This window comes from Vigna radiata, chromosome 7, assembly GCF_000741045.1.
Source record: "Vigna radiata var. radiata cultivar VC1973A chromosome 7, Vradiata_ver6, whole genome shotgun sequence".
NCBI classification, from domain to species: Eukaryota; Viridiplantae; Streptophyta; class Magnoliopsida; order Fabales; family Fabaceae; genus Vigna; species Vigna radiata.
Window position 1 is genome coordinate 38862519 of NC_028357.1, and position 15809 is coordinate 38878327.

General features: G+C 31.7%; 2 protein-coding genes across 2 annotated transcripts; both read left to right on the forward strand.

Moving 5' to 3' along the window:
* Positions 1-5302: 5302 nt before the first annotated feature.
* LOC106766856 lies at positions 5303-9966 on the forward strand. The gene is made up of 6 exons (XM_014651625.2): positions 5303-5705; positions 6857-7048; positions 8813-8975; positions 9186-9288; positions 9392-9473; positions 9552-9966. Exons 1-6 carry the CDS (start codon positions 5424-5426, stop codon positions 9627-9629), a joined length of 900 nt encoding a protein of 299 aa, XP_014507111.1. The 5' UTR covers positions 5303-5423; the 3' UTR covers positions 9630-9966.
* A 1594-nt stretch (positions 9967-11560) lies between these two features.
* On the forward strand, positions 11561-14984 carry LOC106769075 (PLASMODESMATA CALLOSE-BINDING PROTEIN 3). The gene is made up of 4 exons (XM_014654538.2): positions 11561-11824; positions 12214-12450; positions 12566-12599; positions 14436-14984. The coding sequence occupies exons 1-4, from the start codon at positions 11773-11775 to the stop codon at positions 14719-14721; spliced, it is 609 nt and encodes a 202-aa protein (XP_014510024.1). The 5' UTR covers positions 11561-11772; the 3' UTR covers positions 14722-14984.
* The last annotated feature ends 825 nt before the right edge of the window (positions 14985-15809 follow it).

Sequence of the window (15809 nt, forward strand, 5' to 3'; positions counted from 1 at the left end):
TCAATGTTTAAAGCAAGTCAGACAATAATGACGAGTTCTGTGACACTCTTTCTTCTAATTGTTATAAAGAATATTTTTTTAAGAGTTTAGGTTGTGCTATTTTTTAATATATTTTAGGATAAGACAACTTTTTTTTACAACATTTGAACATTGATTATATGTCAACATGTGATTGGTAAAAAATTACTCTCCGATCAATAATAATAATCATAATCATTATTGTAAAGTAATTTTTTACCAATCACAAATTGACACATAATCAATGTTCAAATGTTGTCAAAAAATGTTATCTAAATATCATTATCCTATATTTTATAGGATAATGATATTTAGACAACATTTCTTTTACAACATTTGAATATTTATTACGTGTTAATATGTGAATAATAAAAAATTACTGTACAATCAATAATAATAATCATAAACATTATTGTGGAGTAATTTTTGACCAATCATATATTGACACGTAATCAATGTTTAAATGTTGTCAAAAAATTGTTGTCTAAATATCATTATCCTATTTTATATTCACATTTGTGTTATTGATAAATATTTTTTTATTGGTGTATTTGGATGGAATAGAAGATTTGAGAAAAAAAAAAATGAATGAATGAATTTAAAAAGATCGAAAAAAATTGTAGCGTTTTTTTTTGTTTTAAAAGACAAAAATAATTTAAAGAAAAAGTTTGTGAATTATTTGACGAAAATATGATAAAGAGAAGAAAATATTTCACTTCTTATATTTTTAATATATTTATTATAAATAGGTTGATAAAAGTAATAAACATATTTAACTTACTAATATTTGTATTTTAAAATAAATAAAAAAATCAATAAATTTATGAAAGTAATTTTCTGTTTTAAAATCTGCTGAAGAAAAGTTGAAGAATCGAAATGTTAAAATATGGTTACTTGAACTTTTTATCACATATTTGCATAATAACAATTTAAAATTTGGCTATTAATTTATCAAATGAATTTTTATTTGTACGTCTTTTATGTCTAATAAAAGGGTTGGAGAATTAAAGTGTTAAAATATAATAGGATGTTGTTGACCATAAAAATCAAGAAATATTAGAAAGATACTTGTATGTATATATAGCAAATATGTTACGTAACATCACCCAACAAACAACATCTGGTTGAAAGGTATTATGAAATATATTTATTAGTATAAATATTTATATCATTGTATTATCATTTTAACACTTTTACCTTAATATCCTTGATTAAATATTTTCAAAGTAAATATTATACGATTCTTATTTTGGCATAATCTATATAACTTAACAGAATAATAATACTTTTACAGACATAAATTTTTATATTTATTTTACATTATTTTTTAATAATATTTATTAGTTTTATGTAATATTATTATTGTATAATTACTTACTGAAACGAGAGATTTTCAACAAGAACTTTACCTTTTAAATACATCACTTTAAATTCTTATATCATGGAAATTTCTAATATTATTATTTTATATTTTTAATTTTTAAAATTTTAAAAGTACAAAAAAATAATCATAAAATTATTTCTAAAAAAGTAAAATTTCATTAAATGTTTTTAAAATGTTAATAATTTCTTTACATACAAATTCTTCCAGAAATCTCAGTTGAAAATATTTCCAAAGTAGTAAAAGTCAAACTAAGAAAAGAAGCACTAAGTTGAGCAACTTCTGGTTTCCTAAGAGAACCGGCACTGCGATTTCTCTGCATAAAATTGTAAAATTCAATCTTCACTGACCTTTTCCACTCACTCACTGCCACGTTTTGCCGACGGCGATGTTTTAAATTCCAAAATTTGGTAGCATCGAATGAAAGAATGAGAAAACAACCTTATTTTACAGGAAAAATATGTCACAATAGTTTTAGTTTCATTTCCACTCATGTCCTTTTCCAGATATATGTCACTTCAAAACCTTAACATCATCTTTTCTTATTATAACCATTATTTCGAAAATAATTTAAAAATCTCCAACTGAAATCCCCTGGAATCCATCACGAAAAAACTTTAAACGTCAGTTATGTTAAGTTTTTAACGTAATTGACGTTTACACGGATGATGTTAGTATATATTGGAACAAGCCCAAGCTAAACTTTTATTCTGTTTAAACTGCATGGGAATATAGTTTTTCACTTAAAAGTTTGATTTCTTTAGATATATAATTATAAGAACGAGTCAATAAAAACGTAAAAAAAGAAAAAATTAATCTCACCAAATCGTCTGAAATTGTTTTAACGCAAAATTAAATATAAGATTAAGATAATTGTTTTTATTCCAAATCAACATACAAAAGGATTTACCTAAACTTACATTGACTAATATTTTGACATTTGAAGGAATTAAATACATTTTTATTATCTGAGTTTTGATGTAAAATTTAAATTTGTAAGTTCAAAATTTTGATATATTTTAGTCTTTAATTTAAAAAAGTAAATATATAATTATTTTAATTTAATTAGGTTAAATATTTTTACATATTAAATACATTTTAGGTTAACAATTGAGTTATTTACCTTATTTAATACGTTCATTGGAAAACACATTTGACACATAAAATAATGAACAAAATTGAATTAAAATAGTTATATTAATTTATTTTTTAAAGTTTAAAGATTAAAATCTACCAAAGTTTTTTAATATGTATAAATTTTAATTTTGTGTCAAAATTCAGATATTAAAAACATGTTTAATCATGATTTAGAAAAATTAAATATAATAAAAAATATGCATCAATTCTAAAATCCAATAACTATTATGAGCAATGTTCATTGTAGAGAAGAATAACGAAAAGAAAAGTTTACGTTATTTGGGTTAAAAAAAAATATATCTATTCATTTTTTAAGTTTGAGAATCAGAATGTAAAAAGTTTTTGGATAAGGAAGAATTTTCATTTTGTATCAAAGTTTAAAGACTATAAAACATATTTAACTCATGTTAAAATTATATATATTATTTAGGGTAAATTATGTTTTAGTCTGTCTTTCAAAGTTTGGTCTAGTTCAATTTCTATCCTTTCAAAAATCATCTAATTAGTAAGTAATGGTTAATCGTGTCAATGTTTTATTTGACGTGGACAAAAATGATTCACATCAACATTTCGTTTGAGATAAGTGGCAATTATTTAATTAAAAAATGAAATTTATTTTCCACTTCATCTTCTTCTTTCTCAAGCTATGACTTTTCCTCAAATCTCTACCACAAGCTTGTTCATGTACATTCACCCAGATTGATATGCATTCCCCTGCTTAACCAAAGACATTGTTGGTGGTGACAACTATAATTGGAAGCCTTAGCTACCTAACATAGACCTTGACTGTGTCATCTAACAACACCCTCTCACTCCATCATCTTCTCTTCCCTAAACTCAACTAAAACCAATATTCTTTTCTAAAAACCTTTAACTTCTCCAACCCAAACGCGCTTCCCAATTTTTTTTTTCTCTCTCGACAATTATTCCCTGCATTCATCATAGTCTATCATATCACTTTCTAGGGTATATTGCACTGTAACTTAACAACACATGTATGAATTGTTTGATATTTTAGAAATAAAATTGCAGCTTCCACAAAATTTCAAAATTTATGTTCTTGCCTCCAAATTTAAGATAATTGAATTAGGAATGCAATGAAAAAAGAATCAACTCAATTGAGTAACTGTGAAAAAACTTGTGCATCAAGCAAGCAACACAAATCAAAGTTGTCAACAACTTGATTTATGAGAATCTCACGTGAAAATCTTGCTATCACTATAGACATTCACTCGATCATTCCAATTGTCAAAAGTTTAGCTCAATCTGACAGGTAGCGAAGTGAGGATTTCAATTTTTTCATGATGATTCAAACTAGAAAACGGGGCATCGCCCAACACCAATTAAGTGGTCCTTGACCATATGATAATAGCGCTCGATATTATCAGAAAACTCAAACTTCCCATTTTAAGTTTGATTTCTCTAATTTGACACTCTTTGAGTCAATTTTCAATGTTTAAACATTTCTCTAATTCAAATCTCACGAAGACATTCTCAACAACTCATGAATCAATTCAATGCTTTTTCCGAATTCAATACATAATAATCATGATTCTTCACATATTCACAAATAATACACAATTAACCTATCAATTTAACATCTTAAACAAACCATTCATCATCACATACTAAAAAAAAAATTTAACATTTCACAATTTTAAAACACCAAATATTCATATTTTTTAGTGTGAACGATTCAACATGAAAAATTTAGAAATTAGATTCCCTCACCTTATTGTGATGGAAAAATTTTCCTTTCTCCCAATAATTCTAGCATCAAAGACCTTGAGAGGGTTTTAAAAAGCACTAAAAGAATATGAATTAGTGACCCATTCGATTCATTGAAATCATACTCAAAAAGAGATCCTCCAAAAGATATAAAGGACACATGTAAGGAAAAAATAATACTTATATACAAAAATCAAAATAGCCAATAGAAGAAAATGAATTGTTACTTACCATTGAGTGGAGCTTGGTAGTAAGAAATTGAAAAACTTTTCCTTTTTAACCGTTCTTTGACAATAAAAAATTAGGAGATGCGAGATGATAAAGAGGAAAATGAGAAAAAAGAATGAAAAAGAAGGCAAAAGATAAATAAAATTTTAAAAATGAAATTGATTTAAAAAGAATCACTTAAAAGATAAAATTGAAAAAATATTATGTTTTTAAACTTTTGAGATTAAAAAATAAAATTAAAAAACAAATATGGATACAAAAAGGGAAATTCCTTTATATATTAGCATAGACGAATGCAAAATTAAATTTTCTAATTACAAATTAAAATAATATAATTATTATATAGTTTTGTCATCCTTTTTCTTATACACTAGCAAAAACACATGCTTTTATATTTATGTGTTTAATTTTTTTATATCATAAAATATACCATAATGATTAATGAAATAATATTATTATTAAATTGTAAAATAATTATTTTAAATATTATTGCAAATAGTTACCTTTTGTATTAATGATTTTTTTTTGTTTGTAAGTAATTATTTAAATTTTTAAAAAAATAGCTATTTAAAACATAAAATCAAAAAAAGTTATGTACTAAAAAGAATTCAAGAGAGGAATAGCTTTAATTAGTAATATAAGTATATATGAATTTTGTTATTTTTTAACCTATAATATATGAATTTGTACCGAACAATTGTTCTTGAATTCAGCTTTAATATTTCCTTATTATTATATTTACAGGCCTAGTGCTAAATTATTAGCAATTAAAGCTGTTAAAAATGTAATAAAAAATTGTAAATCATGATTGATATTATTAGACGGAAACTTTCATCACAAGAGAAGAAAGATGGTAGTTAACACCATCGTCAACTCAATTCCACGATCCTGTTGAAGAAAATCCACTTGAGCAGCGGCCAAACAATGTCTTATGGTTCCCACAAATTCCTTTTCTTCTCAACGGATCTCAAATCCTGAAACCATGTCACTGAGTATCGAAAATGAAGCTTTGTCGCCACTTGGCAGCGATCTGAAGTGCGATGGGTACGGCATCTTCCTTGTCGTTTCATCCGTCTTGTTCGCTCTGTATCTTGCGCTGCACGCCAAGAAGAACCTCAAAAGCCTTTGTCGTCGAGGCTCCTATGTTGTCGTTTCCTATTACGCCCTCCTTTGGCTCGTCACGCTTTTAAACCTCGCATGGTCTTCTCTTCAGGTACACCATATCGCATCTTTCCTTTTTTGTATATATTTTTTTGTCTTCTGCTTCGATGATGCTGATTTGAGAAGTCTCTGTGATTTACACTATCAATTAGTAAAAAATCATGATACGCTTGATTTTAAGACAAGTATTTTTAGAATAAAAACAATTATCATACTCTGTCTGATGATTAAAATGGTTATTTCGATATCCATTTTCCTTTGGGTCTCACTTTTGAATACACGGCTTTTATGACCCCCTTTCCAGTTCGTGGTGTTTTTTTTTTATTTATTTATTATTATTTTTTATTTTATTGAATTTGTTGTGGAATGCGTATTGGAACACACGGCCGTCTCTGCAATGCGAATATATGAGGGGAAAGGGGAGGGGATTTCCACATATTAATTAGTCTTTGGTGAGTGAAAGCTGGGAAGAGGGCTTGTGAAGTCCAACAGCATGCTAGGAGAAAAAAACTAGCAATAAATGATAGCACATAGAAAAAGCACGAGACAACCAGTTTTATTTAAAGTGTTTAATTAACGAGAGTATTTGCGAAGCTGTGATCTCATGAGTGTGCACGAGAGTACCAACGGATCCGGTCATATAGGTGTTCATGGCTGGGGTCCAACCTCAAGGTTGGCGTTTACTTCAGAACAAAAGGAAAAATTGAAGAAGTGGCAAGTTTTATTTAAAATGTTTAATTTACTATGCTATTTACCCGTAATTCCCAATATGGCTTTGAGTATGTTATTGCTTCGAAATTGTGAATGAGTGTAGCATACCAATTACCAACTGGGTATTCTCCCACATACCATATATTATACATAATAGTATTGTATCATGAGGTAACTATGAATATGACTTTCATTGCTTTTGTTACGATGTGGCTTCTGCACTGATGCTGAAGACTTGATTCCTGCCATAGAACTTTACGAACTTTAAAAATCTGCATTTAAGTTTTTCAGCTACGGGCTCTGTTTGCTTTTGAGTCCAGTGGGTAAAAGTAATCTGTATGGGTGCAAAATCTACGGCACAGCTTTTCCATTTCTGTGTGTACTCCTTTGTAAACTTTGATTGTCACTTTAATTTAGTTTCATTCAGTTGGCAGTAGGATTTGTACCTTCCCTTCTTTTAGCCTTTCAACTCTTTCGTTTTTGCTTAAGCAGGCATGGCAGTGCTCTCATGGAAAGGAGGTTGCATGGAATCTACTGTCATTATTTACAGCGTCTAGTATGCTGTGTCTAGAGATAAGCTTGATAGCTTTCTTACTGAATGATAACCATACGAATGGCATGGAAGCTCTTGCACATTCTTTCATTGCATCAGGAATTATTGTCTTTGTGGATACCCTTCTTAAGGTGAGTTGGATTTTCATTCACATTAGTTGTATACACGCATGTACTATATACTTAATATGTTTTGTAAAATATAAATGAATTTTTGCGACTGAATGGTGTCTCGACTTGCTTATTCTTTCTTGGTTTCATATAACGTTCCCCTTTATGAATAGCATTTGATTTTCTTCCTACCCGTTACCGGTTTGTCTCTTGTTGTCAATGTAATTTTGTCTTAATCTACATCGCAATTGCAAATATAACAGCTCAGGAAAGTAGTCAATTGCCGAACCATCATTCACTAATACCAGCTACATTGATCGCTACCAATTGAAGAAGTAACGGGTACCACAACAAACAGCTCTTAAGAAAGTTTTGCAGCATGAAACATAAACAAAAGTTGCCTTTGAAATGATAAGTGAACTAATTTTGGCTGTGATTTTACGTTTCTAGTACTTTTTCTTATGTTCATGGGGGACTGCTTTCTGTAACAACTATTAATTAGTCTCCTTTTGCAGTGAATGTCCGTGATTCAAATTTCCAAATTCATGTCGAGTTATCCACTTCCTTTTTGAGAGTTTACTCAAAAATGTTTCTGAGGCTTTTCTTTTTGTCATACTNNTGAACTCAACTCCATCATTCTATGGAAAAAGTCATTTTTGTATTTTATGTAATGTCTTTAACACTAAAAAAGTGGGAAAGGTGGTTATTGTTTACTAAAAGAAGTTCATAAGCTCCCAAATTTTTTCAGTATTCNTCCCTGCCAGTATTAGGCATCTATCAGATTTCTCCGAATTGAAAACCCTCAGGCATGTAGCCTTGCAAGTTTTTCTNAATTTTTATAGGAAGGTTGTGTATGGATTATTGTGGTTGCATCACCGTTCCCATAGCCTAATTAATGGTGGTCTATCACTTCCATCTTAACTTTGCCTCGTGATCTGACAGATGTGGCTTATTCTCTCTTAATTTAATGCTCGCATGTAGTATGGTATATCTTTTAAACTAATATATTTCTCTTTAATCACATGATATGTCAATGGGGTGCTTTTAACTGCGGGGAGTTCAATCTTTAATTTCAATTGGAAGCTTCCTTTTAGATCACTTGAAAACATTAGCTACGATTGTGACGCAAGATTGAGAGGGGGGATAGCATGCTATGAAACTCCTGTGGAAAAAGTTTTAGCACAATTCAAGACTGTTTGTTGCTAAAAGATGTCCTAGTGAGGGTTCAAATATGATATTTTAATAAATGAGGAAATATTATTCTCGGATTGTAACCATAAGTAACTAATTATATATCTGCATAAATGTATTCAATGTAATTATATATCTTCAATACGTTAAAGTACAACTGAAATTTTGCTCGCATCACCCCTTAGATGTATGATGTATCAAATAGGAAATAGCAAATTGTTCCAGTTATATTAGGGACACCATTTTATTGTTTTAGAATTTTACTTGTTATTTGATTTTAGGTTCTATTCAACTGTGATTCTATGCTGTATCTGGTTTCTTTGAGGATGACTAATCCTTGATCTGTAACTTTGCCATTGTATTGTATATGAATTTCTATTTGCATTGTGTTTCCTAAACAAAAAATAAATATGGTTGTTTTAACCTAATGATGTTCTATTCATGTCTGTTTCTCGTTGCAAATGATACGAGGCACAGTGCCACAAGTGTTCATTGTTCTGTAGATGTTAATTACTCAAACTGCTTTTAACTGTCATCGCCTTTTATGCATTGTTTCGTGGTTTGTCTTCTGCTGATTAAGCATTTCCTTATCAGGCAATATATGTTTTTGGATTTGGGGTCCCATTGTTCAATCGCTATGTTGAAAGAGCTCATACAATCAAGTGGAGTTTATGGATATTACACAAGTTATTGCTTGCTGCAGCTTATGGTTTCATTTTATTTGCACATTTCTCCAAATGGAGAGAGAAGCTTCCACGTGAGTATAACTTTTGACAGTGTGTTGATAGCTGCTTTGTGCACGTAGAATGGCATTCCCACTTTCCAAATGAGGAAACATAGAATTGATATTAGTGTATCATTGAATAGAACATCTGTTTAAATATACATTAGAAACAACTTTTTGCCAAACATACTAATTCTGTTACCAGTTATATTCCAAAAGATTTATTTTCGTTCATCTTTGCAGCAAGACCAGCTTTTTACAACTATGTTGCTGTAATGTTTGTCCTTAGTGTGATTAGCCTCTTTGCTTGTGGACTAGCAGGAATTGGCATTGGACTCGGCAATTGGTAACGCTATATATCTTCTTTTCAATTAGAACTTAGAAGTGGTACTTAATTATAATCTCGATCGCCTAAACACCGAATAACAGATAATGCTTCCCATCTGCAGGTTGTATGATCTCACTGTGCTTTGTTATCACTCTTTGTATCTTCCATTTCTTTACATTACTTTTCTTGCAGATTTCTTCCAGGTAAACATTCTGTGTTATTTACTGTTTCTTTTTTGGTTTCTATAATATATGCATGAACATTCATATTATTTGCTGCAGGAGGAGGATTTCCTTCTGGACACTGCATATTATTCCGAGATGAAAGATGCTGGATTCTTTGATGCCGACTGGGAATAATTCTTCAAAAAATTATAAAAGGAACCGACAGGCATATTTTGTTTGTGCATTATTGTAAATATTAAACTCTGCTCCGTCAACATGTCGATGATATGTTGTATTGTATGATTCTCCTGCCTGTGAAATGCTTTTATAGGAACAGTGCTTTCATAATGCATCATATTTCTATTAACCATCATACTAAGTAACGAGCTCGTTCATGAAAACCAAAATAAGCTCCAAATTCCACATAGCATTTAAATATCTTTCTGAAGAATAGGTAGTGCCTCAAGTTGTCATCAGCAACTTCATTTTGCAATTCTTAAAGACGTATTGAAAGTTCAAAATTTTGGTAAAATCTGTTCCATGTCTCTATATCAAAGGCCCACATGATATACAAATAAAAATAAATTGGCCTCTGCATTTTATATTTTATCATTGCGTGGCTTTAGGTTTCGGAGAATGTTGGTTTGGATTCAAGGGTAGTAAGGAACTGTCGGGGAGTTATTTATTGACTGATTATTTTCTCCCAATGAATAAATATTTCATAAAGAATGCAAACTTGCTTTAGGTTGTTTTTGTAGTCTTTATGCATTCATGAACTACTACTTTTTAGCAAGACTCTCTAGTCAAAACCTTTAAATATTTGAAATATCTCAAAATAGTGTGGATCATGTTTCATATAGCGATCGCTGCTAATTTAAAAAGCACAAAAAGGAAATATATAAATTGGTTAAAAGAAGTGCCATGTAGGTGTTGGTACTATGAAATGAAACAAAAGTGATGGATATTGGATTAATAGCTTTTTGGGGTCATTCAAAGCTAGTTTCACAGCGTTTTGGTGTTCAAAGTTAATTTAATTCTGTCCCTTTTTCGAGTCGTAGACGTCTTTGCTCTTTCCACTAAACCTAACCCATGTGTCGATCGACTTGGTCCCGGCCCATACCCTAGTTCGGGTGGTGGTCTTATCCATTCGATGATGGTCCAGTGAGCCATGCTACACTTCCTCGAGACCTGAGACTTTCAATATGTAGTAGCATTGGACGCTAGCGAAAAAAGTTAGCAAATATTTCATTTCTGATTTAATCACTAATCACGTTCACAAACGACATCTGTGCTGCGTAACTACTTTTTCTCACACACTATTTATTTTATTGGTTGTCTCTTTATTTTAAAAGGAAGAAAATTCTTGGACCGTTGGTGCAGCTGAGATATTCAATAAAGAGGAGAAGCAAGGGATAGTTCGGAGACCAGACTCCTGTCATTACTTCTGGCAACCCTCAAGTACAACTAGCGAAATAACATTGAATTACATGGGACCATGGTGCATGTAACATTACCATGTGATGTTTTACAATTCTAGCCTAGCCCAAAGAACCGTTAGCACTAGACGTGCAACAAAAAAATAAATCTTTTATTTCCATAGTTGAAATATTTATACTCTGAGGCTGAACTAAAAAAAGTTATGCAGTGCAAATTTATTCTTTAAAAATTTCATTACTCTGTCACATTGCTTAAAACTTTTCATCAATTTTGACTGGTACTGTTTAATTCTTCCCAGTTATTATACTTTAGCTGGAGGACTTTGGCAAAGGAGCAGGAAGTAAAGAAAATGTAAAAAGGAAAACTTTATTTGACATCGTTCCTGGTCATTGGATGCCATTGTAGGATATAAATGACGAAATTAATGGCAGAAGATAAACAGTGACACACTCCCATAGGTGGCTTGTTCAGTGACTGCTTAGGCCTCCTCACTCAGTCACTCAGCCCTGTTAGGCTTTTACGAGTCCCTATGAAACTATTTTCCTTCCTTGATATAGGGTAAAGAAAAGAGGAGCGTGATTAGAAACACAACTATTATTTACATTATTTTTAACCACATTAAGTAGTAGTAGTAGTAGTGAGACTGAAATTGCAAAAGTACAAAAAGCATTCACAAGCCGACACGAAAGGAGGCCAACCATTATCCCACCGTTTACACATTACACAACTTTACCATCTCCTCTCTTCCCCTCCCCTGTGTTATATTTTGTCCTCATACTCTCATCTCATCTCACACACTCTGTCACGCACCCACCATTCTCCTCTCTCTCTTTCTCTCTCTGCTTTACTACGTATAATCCCCTTCTCACCACACCATTGCTCTACCTCATCGTCCCCTAACATGGCTGCTCTAGCTCTTGCACTGCTTCTTTTAGCTTTCACTGGCACTTCAAGTATGCTTCCAACTCCTTTTTCTTCTACCCTTCCTTCTCAACCTCAAGCTTCAAACTTTCACTTTTCTTTTTCTAGTTTAAACACCCTTTCCATATTTTAACCACTGGATCTATGTCTCTCCTTTCTATTTTCTCAGAAAAATCTTCAAAGACCAAACTTTATCCAAGCTAGGGACTTGTTCAACAGTGTTCCATTTCCACATTTCTTAACACTTTTGATCTACTAGCGTAGATTCTTTTGTTTTGACACTCCAAAATGAGTCCTGTCTACTTTTATTCCCCCAAACAATCATCACCAAGCATAAAATCATTTCCTCTCTAAATCTAAACCTTTTCTTCTTCTTTCACACTCGTTGTCTATGCTCACTGATGTTTTTAACCTGTTACAGGTGCAACTTGGTGCGTTTGTAAGGATGGAGGCGACGCGATCCTGCAGAAAACATTGGACTATGCTTGTGGAGCTGGCGCTGACTGTAACCCTCTCCATCAAAACGGGCCTTGCTTCCAGCCCAACACCGTCAGGGCTCACTGTAACTACGCCGTGAATAGCTACTTCCAAAAGAAGGGTCAGGCTCAAGGGTCCTGTGAGTTTGCAGGAACAGCCACTGTTACTGCTACTGACCCCAGTAAATCCTCAATCTCTATTTTCTTTTTTCTTTTCTTAGCATATTTTTCTTTCAAAAGAAACCAGAGTAGCTGACCCTTTTACCTGTTTCTCTTTTTCTCCTTCTTGATGAACAGGCACTGGCGGTTGTGTCTACCCTTCAAGTGTCAGGTATGCATTTCTTCCACTCTTATGTTCTTCATTCTCAAGCTTCCTATTTGTTGTTCCTTTGATTTACTACGCTTTTTTGTTTTCCTTTTCTGCTTTACGTTTTAACGTGGTTGTCTGATTTTGAAGGATGACGAACGTTTGATATTGAACTTTCACTTTTTGTATATCATAATAAAAGGGTTAGCGCACTTGCTTATATTAGTATGGTATTTTATCTATAAAAAAGAGTCATTTGGTTTGCAATAGGCATATTCGCTGCGTGATAGTGTACTAGTCTTTTTTAAGGTTTCACACAGTTCACTCTTGCCATGGGAAGATAGATTGGCGAGGATATTTTGGTTATAAACAACGTTTCAAAGACACCAATTAGGTTGCTTTTTTTTTAAAATAAAGTGACATCTATTCTTAAATTAAGATCAGATTTATGTTGAAGGAAGGAATTATATACTCGCTTTGAATGTTTTTTTACTGGTTTTTTATACTAAAGTAAAAGTACTACACACCCGTGCTCACTTTTTTATCATTAAAAAGAGCAGAAAAGTTGAAATTCAAATTTTGTCTTTTAATCATGATAAAAGAAAATGTTAAAGTAGATAGAAAAAAACATAAATAAAAGAAACATTACTCAGATTTTATTCAAGTAAACCCTACTTTTTGGAGTATATTTTTTTTTGTTAAACATGAAAACTAAGGAGTATAGTTGAAGCCAAGAAAAAGATGGGAACTAAGAAAATAAATTATTGGGTAATTTCTCCGTTCTATTAATGTCGCTTTGACATATGGTTCTATCCAACGTGGACGAAGGCTTTTTATTCATTTGGTTTTGACATGATCGTAGTTTGATAATCTGGTCTTCATCTCATTACCGTTGAAGCGAGACATTTAACTTTTGAAGTTAAATGAAAGATGCTTCAATAATTGGGATCCGATGCTCCAGTAAAGTTTGAATCTTTTTGAAATAAAAAATCTTGGACATTATGATTATGAAATGACAAGTTTGTCCCAATTGGACGATCTTATCCTTAGCTTTTTTGCCTTAGCACTTTGGAAATGAAACAAGTAAGGAGACAGAAATGCCCTTATTTATGTGTATATTAAAAAGTTAGTGGAAGACAGTGTTCGGGTGGTTAACAGTGAGCACTGAGCAGTGCGGGAGTGTTTTTGTTTCCATATTTCATGATCAAGTTTGAATTTTTGATGATGAATGATGACGGTGAAACAAACGCCACATGGACAACATTGTTTCGAGATCTGGGCCATCAAACTTTTAGAAAAGTCGACATGTTTGTTTTCTGTGTATGACCGTTCATGCCACCACCCATCGCTTTCGATAGTTTAACCCTCGTCTGTTTCTTTTTTAACCTGGAAATTTGTGAAAAGTGAGCTTTTTTATACCACAGTCAATTTGGATAACAGTCTTGGTACTTCCATTATTGTCTGTCATCTGAAGGGGGAAAGGACGATTGTTTTAAGAAGCAAATCTCACGGAAGATTTTATTCTTGAATGTTACCATTAAAAAACCATTATTTCGTTCATGCTGTAGTCATTATCAACTTAAAGAAAGTAGTTGGGAATTGAGAATGTGCGTGGAAATAGAACTTAATGGCCATAAAAAACCGGTTTATTGAGGTGAAGAAAGGGTATGAATTTTAAGTGTCTATTATTTTGAGTGTAAAACTTGATTAATTATCATGTGAAGACAAAGGTTAACCAAGATGTTGAATATGTAATGGTCCTAGATCTTACTGGTAGTCAGCTATTGTGTTTTTTTGTTTGTGTTGTTTTTGAGACACAGCATGTGGGGTGAGCATTGATTCTTTTGTTTGTCTTATCAGTGCTGCAGGAACTGGTACAACTCCTGTGACAACTACACCAACCATGGGCACCACTCCCACCACTGGAACCCCATCAACCGGTACCGGCACCGGCACTGGCACTGGAACCACCACCGGTACTACTCCATACAGCACAACACCGGGAGTATTAGGAGGCATTGGCAGTGGCATGGGACCTTCAGGATCTGGCATGAATGATGAGAGTGACGGTGGCCTTAGACTAGTGCACTCTAGCTTCTTCTTGATCTCTCTCTTGTCCTCCTTGATGATCTTCTGCTGGGGCTGAGAATGTATGAGCAAAATGCTGAATGTCAGTGTATTATTGTGAATGTTATTTTTCTAGGTGTTGAACTTGGGGACGTTGCATTTTGGGCTCTTCCACTAGCTATTGGGTTTTTGATTTATTAATTATTGAATTTGGCAACACTTGTTCTTTCTTAGGCTCCTCCTACTCTGTACCAAGAAGTACACAACGTAATCTGTGAAAGGGGTTTTCTGGTTTTTCAAAGTAATGGAATGATATATATAAGCCATGTCAATTAACCAAAACAAACTTGCGCTCTGTCAATTTCAATTTCAAACATACTGATACTAAGTTTTTGATTGTAGTCAAACAGTGTGGTCCTTGTAATTGAAATGTTGAAAGAGGCAGCAATGAAAAATAGATGGTGATCATCACATGGAAAACCATTTTTGAATTGGTCTGCTACCTGATTCACTTGATTGCTTAAATAATATGTTGTTTGTCTTTTCAATGTATTATTTGTCCATTTTGTGCAGTGGTGTGTTTTTGATGCGTTCTGATTGTTTTTCTTGTATTCCCCACATGTCTCTTTATGGGCACATGGCTTGCTAAATTCACTTCTACCTTTCTTTTTCTTCATTCAATATTAATTCACTTATACCTATATGTTATTTTTTACTTTTTTATTCGTTATTTAACTTTAATATTTTACTTATATTTTATAATTTTTATTTCTCGATTTTGTAAGTGAATCACTATAAACTAAAATTTTAATTGTCTTTATCTAAAAGTTGTTAAAAAGATGTTTTGTAATTTTAGAATTGATAATTATACGTAATATAAAAAATAATCTTCTCTCCTTTATTTTTCTATCTCATATAAAATGCTTCAAGTCCTTAAAATATTATCTTGTATTTATTCTGTAGATATTAAATTCCTATTTATGATGTATTAGAAAATAATTATTTTACAATTCTTTCAAATTATGATATCACAGTTAATATTTAATAAAAATTATAGGCGTTTAAGTAAATTACATAGTTAAAAGTAGCATATATAATTATTTTATTTATATTAAATAAAAAATAAATGATTTAATTAAATTAAGTGGTACAAAATTTGACTATCTT